The sequence below is a fragment of the Hyaena hyaena genome, unplaced genomic scaffold (genome assembly GCF_003009895.1).
Source record: "Hyaena hyaena isolate Hyena2069 unplaced genomic scaffold, ASM300989v1 scaffold_23, whole genome shotgun sequence".
NCBI lineage: Eukaryota > Metazoa > Chordata > Mammalia > Carnivora > Hyaenidae > Hyaena > Hyaena hyaena.
Window position 1 is genome coordinate 1,505,906 of NW_024080655.1, and position 9,740 is coordinate 1,515,645.

General features: G+C 45.6%; 1 protein-coding gene across 1 annotated transcript in view; it reads left to right on the forward strand.

Moving 5' to 3' along the window:
• LRP4 (LDL receptor related protein 4) overlaps positions 1–8,677 on the forward strand; it is a 52,299-nt gene extending 43,622 nt beyond the window's left edge. The window contains exons 35-38 of the mRNA XM_039226758.1: positions 891–958; positions 1,512–1,599; positions 3,314–3,455; positions 6,145–8,677. Coding sequence (XP_039082689.1) covers positions 891–958; positions 1,512–1,599; positions 3,314–3,455; positions 6,145–6,477 — 631 coding nt within the window. The 3' untranslated portion in view covers positions 6,478–8,677. The remainder of the gene's footprint in view (positions 1–890; positions 959–1,511; positions 1,600–3,313; positions 3,456–6,144) is intronic.
• The last annotated feature ends 1,063 nt before the right edge of the window (positions 8,678–9,740 follow it).

Below are 9,740 nucleotides of genomic sequence, written 5' to 3' on the forward strand. Positions count from 1 at the left end.
TCCCTCTCTCTCTGCCCCTCCCATGCTTGTGCTCTCTCAAAAATAAACAAACATTAAAAAAAAAGTCAGACACTTAACAAACTGAGGCACCCCAGGAGATGCCTTTAATTGATTGTTCATAATGTGCCACAAAGAAGTTACCTTCTTAGCATTTCAAGTTGGTTCCCTGAGCCTAGCCTCTGGATGTCTTTCATAGCCTCTTTTGAAAGAATGAAGAGAAAACAAACAATTTTTTTAAAGGTCTGTTTAGACATTGTGATCATCTGTATCCAGTCAGAGGTTTCCTTGGCTGGTAATTTCTTCCAACATCCTGGTAGCTGGATGAACCCTGCTATTGATATCCTTAGTGTTCTTTCAGCACTTCTAGCTTCCTTCCAATCCTGATTCTCTTTTATAGAGGAATTTTCTTTACAGAGTACATATTTTGGGGCACCTGGATGGCTCAGGCAGTTAAGCATCCAACTTCGGCTCAGATCATGATCTCACGGTTTTTGAGTTTGAGCCCTGTGTCAGGCTCTGCGCTGTCAGCACAGAGCCTGGAGCCTGCCTCAGATTCTGTGTCTCCCTCTGCTCTCTGCCCCTTCCCCACTCATGCTCTGTCTCTCTCTCACTCAAGAATAAGTAAAAATTTTAAAAAATTTTAATAAAAATAAAAAAAGAGAGCATATTTTAAAACCCATTTAAACATGATACGATATCTTGAAGACAGTGACACTGATTTTTCTGTATTTCCTGGTCTATGCTTCTGATGTCTCCCATCAGGTGCAATCCAATATCAGAAAGCCCCACTCAAAAGACATCCTTCCTAGGACTTTTCCTGTTCCCTGGAGGAAGGCAAGATCTTTATGAAATACAAGTAGCCTTCACATTCAGTTTTCTCTGCCCCACAGATGCTCTGAAAAGGATGCCCGGCTGGGCCTCTGTGCACATTCCAATGAGGCCATACCTGCTGCGCCAGGTGAGTCCTGAATGCCCAACTGTTTTGGAAAGAAGAAATAAGGAATCTGAATCTCACTGATATCTTCCAAAACCTTTATAGGGACTCTTTGGGGTTGTCGAACCCATTTCTCAGACTAAATCCACAGAAAAAATAATCATATTAGCTAGCTACCACTTACAGAGTGCTTTACATATGCCAGCCATTTGTTAAGCTGTATATATGTGTGCACATGCACGCGTGTGCATATATGTGTATGAATATACACAGTCACATGTCATTGCCACCAGACTATGAACATTTTATTACTTACATCTAACTGATGAGAAAACGTAGGCTTCTAGTTAAGCATCTTGGCTTAATTCACATGGGTAGTAAATATTGGAATTGAGATTGGAGACAGGCTGATAGATTTCTTCTCAGCCCCCTACCCTTACTCCTGCGGCCTCTTCCCTGGCTATCCTCAGGTGGTGTGGAATCCAACTGCTACCAAAGGAGCCCTTGACTTCCCACCCCTCTTACCAGCTGGAAGATTGTCAGTGGTCCCTGCCTAGTATCTCTTTGTTCTTCCTAGGGGAAGGACTTCATGTCAGCTACGTCATTGGTGGACTCCTCAGCATTCTGCTGATTTTGGTGGCGATTGCAGCTTTGATGCTGTACAGGTAACCTCAGCCTCACTGCAGGGGCCACGTGTTCACGGATCCTCATTATCTGTGATCTCCTGAAGCTCCGCATCTGACTAGCTTCATGTCAAAGATAGGTCCCTGGTCAGAGCAAGAGAGAGCCTGAACTCTGACTCTTCTTCACCATTCACAGCCCAAGCAGGTTTCTCATGCTAGGACCACAGCAGCCCTTGGGATTCTCTTTAGAGACTAGGATGCAGAGGGCACAGAGGGCCTTACCCAAGGTCACACAGGAAGAGGCAGAGCTGGGACTGATGCTGCCATCTTGTTTTACCACTACTCTGCCAGCAAAGGTGGAAATGACCTTCTCTTCACATAACCACGGCCTTTAGCACAATATCATTTGGTATGTCATTACTCAGTAGGGATCATCCTGGGAAGGTGGAATGTCCATTTTCAGTTTAGAATCCTTCTTATGACCCTCTGTATATTTTCTCCAAATGCTTTAAGCACAGCTTGCAGCAAAAATACCAGGATTTTGCTATGCTTCTGTGGCTCCGGCTTACAACAACAACAGCAGCAACAACAACAACAATGCTAATAATAATAGTAACAGTTACTATTTAGTGAAGATGTATCAATGCCACATAACGCATTAGTATTCCTCACTTTACAGATGAAGATCTGAGGCTCACAAAGTTTAGATTATGCCCACCAAGATCCCAGCTAATAAGTAACAGATGTGGGATTGAAACATAGATCTGTCTTGACACAGTGGATTCACTTCAAATGATAACCATTTATTATCTCAGAGCTTTTGTGGATCAGAAATCTGGGTGCAGCTTACCTGCATGCTTCTGCCTTGAGGTCTCTTGCAGGCTGCAGTTCAGGTATCAGCCAGGGTTGTGATCTTATCTCAGCGCTTGACTGGGGAGGGATTCCCTTCTTTTTTTTTTTTTTTTTAATGTTTTATTTCTAGGAGAGAGAGAGAGACAGCGTGAGCAGGGGAGGGTCAGAGAGAGAGGGAATCACAGACTGAAACAGGCTCCAGGTTCTGAGCTGACAGTCAGCACAGAGCCCGACGCGGGGCACGAACCCACGAACCGCGAGATCATGACCTAAGCGAAAGTCAGACGATTAACCGACTAAGCCACCCAGGCGCCCCGGGAGGGATTCCCTTCTAAGCTCACTCTGTAGCTGCTGGCAAGATTTAGTTCCTCACAGGCCGTTGGACTGAGGGTCTCAGCTCCTTGCCTGCTGTTGACTGTAGGTCCTACTCATTTGTACCCTACCTTGTGGGGCTTTCCAAGGGACAACTGACCATGGGACAACTGGCTTCCCCAGAGCTAGCATAAGAGAGAGTGAGGGCAACCTAAGATGGAAGCCACAAGTTTCTTTGGAACCTAATGTAGCATCCATCCCTTTTGTATATTCTGTTCATCAGAAGTGAATCACCAGGGGTGTCTGGCTGGCCCAGTCAGTGGAGCATGCAAGTCTTGATCTTGGGGTTGTGGATTCAGTCCCCACGTTGGGTGTAGAGATTAATTAAAAATAAAAAATAAATAAAAACAAGTGAATGAGTCATCAGATGCGGCCCACACTTAAGGAGCAGGGATTCAGAAGGTGGGAGAACCAGGAGACGGGGATCGCTAAGGCTGTCTTAGAGGCTGCCTACCACATTCAGGTTAGAACTTCCCCAGATATCATCCCGATAAAGATTTGAACTAATTTCTCATGACCTTTTCTCCTAAAGACACAAAAAGTCCAAGTTAACGGATCCAGGAATGGGGAACCTGACCTACAGCAATCCTTCCTACCGAACTTCCACTCAGGAAGTGAAAATTGAAGCAATCCCGAAACCAGCCATGTACAATCAACTGTGCTGTAAGAAAGAGGTAAAAATTAAAATTTATATTCAAGGTGGTTGTTTGTTTGTTTGTGGTTTTTTTTTTGTTTTTTTGTTTTTTTTTTTTGGAAAGGGAAGAATATGTTTCAGTTGCCTGAATGGATCAGTGAGGGATGCTGGGTAGTCCCAACTACCATTTTGGAAGTCATAGTGAACAGAAAAAAATGAATGTGATTTGGGTTTCTGGACAGACGTAGACTGTCTGAGGGACCAGCTTGAGGGGCCTTAGTAAGAGCAAGCTTAGAAAGCAGATTCCAGAAGGTCTGGGTCTGAAACATGGGAGTATGCACCTCCTGCCAGGAGAGGCTCATAGACTTATAGGTTTTTTCTCATGTACGCGTCATTCCCCTGCAGTGACACTGTGCCCCTCTGAGGTACCCTGTACTCCTAGACAATACCCTCAAAAACCCGAGAGCTCCTGGACTCTCCCTTTTCTAACCTCTGATCCAAGCTGTTGGCACCTCTCTCTGGCAATGGCTGGGGTTTTTTTTGTTATTGTTTTGTTTTTTTTGGGGGGGGGGGATTGTTTGTTTTTGGTTTTTTGCTGTTCTTCCTCTTATCACAGAATCTTATGAGATTTGTCTAGAGTTTTGAAGGTTTACATGCTTTTGTTCTTTTAACTCCTCTGTTGTTTCAGTGAAAAATTATTTGCTGAATGTCTAGGCTTGAAAAATAGTCCCATTTCCACAAGGAATCAGTAGCCTGGGACTTCAGATTTTCCTAGTCTAATATAACTGCTGCTTTTTCTAAAATCCTGTAGCTCTTTATCGGAAGCCATATCCTTTACGAAACCCTAATCGTTCTACTCTCTTGGCCCGTCTAGCACAGTCAGAACTTGCCCTCACATCTACAGGGCCACCATGTATAATGAGTACACTTTACATAATAATCCCATGCTTTCTGGATCTGTGAATTTCCACCTTAAATAAAAAAGCTTCCACTATAAGCCAAAATAGAACCTGCAGGCATAGTTTTCAAACAGTTTTAAGGATGGTGGTAGGGCCCATTCTCAATTAGTTGTAGGTTCCTGGAGTGTCTGATACCCCAGAAAAGAACCATAATAAGGGTCACAGTTTAGAACTTAACAAGTGTGTGACCTCTTTCTTCTGTTGTGTGCTTTTCCTCAGCAGCTCTTTCACCCCTCTGACAGTCTTTCACCCTTTCTCTTCTGATTTCCTCTTGATTTCAGGTACCTGTTGCGGTGTGTTTGTAGAGGGAGTGGGTGCCCCCCCCCAAACTGCCAATGCCATGTCTCCCACCTCTCCCTCACTTACCCAGTGTGTCTCTCAGATGAAGACACTGCATGGCTCCTTCTAATCTTATGCTAATTTCAGCCTGGAGGGTGTGCTGGGTGAGCAAGTGTGTGTATCTACATGTGCACATGTGTGCTTGTGTGCTGTCTGTGTCTGTCTCTGCTCTATTAAGGGAGCTTTCACTGCCAGAGAGCAATCAGCAAAGTATCCTCTTTAATGTAGGGGCTCAATAAATATCTGTGGAGTTGAATTGCTACTAAAACAGAGGGGCATTTGGAGAGCTCTTGGCGGGAACACTGTCCTAGGTCAGAACCTAAGCCATGGTCCATTTTCTCCTGGTAGTGGTGGAATTTGGGTTGGTGTCCCCCAGAAATCAGGAGTAAGTCTCCTCTCAGAGAAATCCATAATGGGAGAAGAAGCCTGAGTAGAACTTAAGACTGTCCTTGGAACAATCCCAGGTTGCTTGGGAATTCGCCCCAAGGCGAATGGGAGCAGAACCAGAGTAACCTCCCAGAAAAGATTATAGGTTATGAGGTCCCAATGGATTGACACTCAAAATTTAAATAAGGAGATTTTCTAGATTCCTCCTGTCTTACCTCCCAAGAGTTTTCTCCTTAACAAAATTAGAAAGAAGAGGGGCGCCTGGGTGGCTCAGTCGGTTAAGCATCAGACTTTGGCTCAGATCATGATGTCGAGGTTCCTGAGTTCAGACCCCGTGTCAGGCTCTGTGCTGACAGCTCAGAGCCTGGAGCCTGCTTGGGATCCTGTATCTCCCTCTTTCTCTGCCCCTCCCTGCTCACGCTCTGTGTCTCTCTTTCTCAAAAATAAATAAATGTTTAAAAAAAAGAAAGAAGAGAATTAAGAACAAAAGAGCACAGAAGTAGTTTAAAATCCCAACTAAATGCACATTGAATTTGCCTCTGTCAATTGCTTTTGATCATGTATATCAGCATGATGTCCCATTAATAAACCACAATAACAATGTAACAATACCTAACATGATTTAACTATCTTATGTGTCAAGCACCTACTTACTAACTATGTTATGTGCATTCACCTCATTGAACCTTCACCACAGTTGGTTATGAGGTATGGATACTGTCATCCTCCCCACACTGCAGATGTGGAGACTGAGTTTAGAGATGCTGAATAATTTGCCCAAGGTGACATAGCCAGTGGGTGGATGATGCAGGACTGGAAGCCATGGGTCTCCCTCCTCCCTGTCTGAGAAGATTAATAATCATCCTAGCTGCTACTCTCCTTTTAGGCTGATTCATCTCTTGGCTCTGACCAAGTCTCCCCATTTGTTTGTGGGAACTTTCAACCCCTTACACTTCCTCTCACCCCATCCATTTCCTTTTCTGGTTCACCATGAGATCCTTTATACAGAGCCAGCTGACCGTGTCTCCCCACTCTCTACCCTAGGGCGGGCCTGACCATAACTACACCAAGGAGAAGATCAAGATTGTAGAGGGAATCTGCCTTCTGTCTGGGGATGATGCCGAGTGGGATGACCTCAAACAACTACGCAGCTCACGGGGGGGCCTTCTGCGGGATCATGTGTGCATGAAGACAGACACAGTGTCCATCCAGGCCAGCTCTGGCTCCCTGGATGACATGGAGACGGAGCAGCTGCTGCAGGAAGAGCAGTCTGAATGTAGCAGCGTCCATACCGCAACCACTCCTGAAAGACGGGGCTCTCTGCCAGACACGGGCTGGAAACATGAACGCAAGCTCTCCTCAGAGAGCCAGGTCTAAACGCCATTGTTCCCTTTCCTCCTTGCCTGTTCCTTCTCCTTCGTGGACTTCCGGTCCTTGTGCTCACTTACACAACAGGCCCCCTTCCTATGTGCTCCTCCTTCTCCTCCACCTCCCACCCCGTAACCGCTCCCGAGTCCTCCAGGGGAGCTGTTGCCACCTGAGTCCATAACTACCTGTGCACGAGAAATGATGGTGCATCTTGAAAATTTAGACCTGGATTTTACTGCAAACTTCACCTCTTGCACTCCATCCTGAGCCCCAGAACTAGGCTCAGTAATGATTCCTCGTCAGTACAGAGCTCCACCTCCCTTTTCCCTGGTACCTTGCCCCACAAGAACTGATGATCCAAGACTTCCCTCTCCCCCATCAGAGTCGTCGGCCTGGCTGCTTCTCCGAGAGAACTTGCCTCTCGGAGCTGGGGCAGGGGCCAAGGGTAAAGAGAGAGATGAAGGATAGAGGCTGAGAGAGGAAGGAGGAGTGAGCCCAGCTGGTATGGGCATCTGAGAAGCCTCCAGCCTCAAGTGCATTGGTAATATGAGAAAGCTTTTAGGGACGTTGGGCCGCATATCCTGTCCGTTGCTGGCAATGGATATTATTCTTGCCCTAAGAGCTGCTGGTTTTGTTTTTTTGTTTTGTTTTTTGTTTTTTTTTTTCAGCTGCCAATATTGGTGAGATCTGGGTGTGGCTCAAACTGTTCTTACTCCCGCTAGTTTGTCCGGAGGCTTTTCTACCTTCCAATGACAGGGCCCTTACCATATGGCAGCGGGTAATATGAATTCTCCTGCTGGTGCCACTGCTGGCCAGTACCCTTCCTATGTCTTGGACTCTTAAGTAACTGGGTTGTGAGCAGGGGCTTGAGGAATGTGGGGCCCCGAGCGCTAAGTCTCTGCCATGTCTTACCAGCGCTGTCCAGACCCAAAGTAGCATATCACCTGGACCTTCATGTTCCACCCCTCTTTCCCCGCTCATTCTCTGGGATTCTGAGCATAGAGACCCTGAAACAACTTTTCAAAGAAGGGCCAAAAGTCTTCATAAATGGTCAGGAAGAGAGATTGGGTTATAGACTTGGGGTACCCAGGGCCTAAAGGGAAGTATCCATGAGGTTGAACCTCCTGTGTTCTCTCTCAAGTGCTCAGGGATCGAAGTTAGTGGACAGAGAACCTGTGGCTGTGGGGTGGTGAAGTTCCCATTCCAACTCTTTTCCCAGCTAAGTGACTGACTTTCCGTGCTGTGATGCCGTCACTTGGTTCATGCCCATTCACACCGAGAGCGTGTGTCTCGTGCTAGTGTCAGGGGAGTTGAGACCTTGTTTTCTGCCCTAAACCTTCTACATAGCTCCCTCCTTTCCCCCCTTAATTTGCTTTTTATGACTTAGCCTTGTGGTGGTGAGGAGGGCTAAATCAAGACACAAAGTAGGGGGCAGGGTATAGAAAGGTAGAACCACTGATGAAGTCCTCTCTGCCTGGATCAGCTCCAGACCTCCTCCACCCAGGAATGAGAAGCAACAGGAGAGGACAATGGGCTGAGAATAGAGGCGAGGGCTTTTAGGGGAAGTTTCCTGATTTGAAACATCTCCTGTGGTTCTCAGTATTGAGAAATCAACTGCCAAACATGTGAGCAAAAAAAAAAAAAAATGGATAAGAGCAAAGCTTTTCTGGTCACTTCTAAGGCTGCTAGAGACCGGTAACAAGCCCTTAGCCCTGTTGTTAGTAGCCAAGCGAGATCTGGGCCCACACAGGACCCAGGACAGCCTGGCCAGGCCAGCAGGTCTTTTCCAGTACACCAAGGGGGAAAGGCAAGCTGCCACTTATGAGAGGAAAGGGGGACATTTCACACTTGATGGGGCAGGAAAAAAAAAAAGAGCACTTTGGGTCCTCAGACTCTTGGTTGAGGATGAGGAGAAAGGAGAAAAGTGGCATTTTCTTGATTGGAAAGGGGGAAGGATTTTATTGCACTTGGGCTGTTCAGAATGTAGAAAAGACATATTTGAAGAAATCTCTATTTGAGCACTGATTCACTATGTAAAAAGCAAAACCTCTCTTGTCCTAAACTAATGGAAGTGATTCTCCCGCGCTCATGTGTAATGGTTTTAACGTTACTCACTGGAGAGATTGGACTTTCTGGAGTTATTTAACCACTATGTTCAGTATTTTAGGACTTTATGATAATTTAATATAAATTTAGCTTTTCTTAATCACCGTGCCTGGCTTGGAGTCATGACTAATCACTGCACCTGCTCTGTCTGGCAGACCCATGCTTTCGAAAACCTTCTCGCAACATCACCTTTAAGTCCTTGGGGTATATGAGGATTGTGAAGAGCAATAAAAGGTGTGAGGTTCTTGGCCAGAGGGTCAACTCATCTTGAGAAGACAGGTCAAGACCAGAATTCATTGGCTTATGAAATCTTTATTTCCTCTAGAACAGGGATGGCAGATAGATTTTCTCCCGAGTGCCAACTCTGATTGGTTGGCAGTGGGTGCCTGAGGTCCTGCGGAGACTCCACGGGGAACGTGTCATGATTTTTAGTGACCTCTCCAGGCGCTGGACAGAAGTGTATAGCATGTATACTTTGTATCTTCTATTTCTGTTCTAGGTCTATGAGGACTTCATTGTCACAGAACTTGACTTTGCCTTGTGGTGATAGTCCCTGGCAAGACTGTCAGATGTAGTAAGCAAAGTACTGGGGACAAGGAGGGCTTGGTACAGGCCCAGATCTGCTACTAGCTCTTTTTTATCTTAGTGAAGTTTTGTAGTGAAGTCTGAGAATGGATCAAATCAACACGAAGATTCCTTTTATTTTTATTTGCTTCCTTTTCTTTTAAAAAAGCTTCCTTCTCATAATTTATCCACGACATCTCAAGGCTAGGACAGGGAGTTGGGATCCCTTCTTGGGTTCCTAATGATGATTAGGAATCATGGAAGTCTTGGTGCCAAATGTCAAATGTTATGTCAGAGCCTGGTAGTTGATTTTCTGAGCCACAGACCTTTTATAGAATAATACTTCCATTAATTCCTGTATCTCTTACTGTGGGCCAAGCCTGACCACAGAGCTTAGATTCTAGCAACAGCCTCCACCCCTACTCCATGACCCCCCCCCAAAAAAAAAAGAAAGAGAAAGCAAGAAGGACTGAAGTTTCTTGTATTTAAATGACAAGAGATCTGAGAGTAATTTACAGTGTGTAATTTTTCCAACTTTGGTAAGGGATATGTGCACCAGAACAGAAACAAGTAGAATAGTTCAAGGACAACTATCTCCTCGC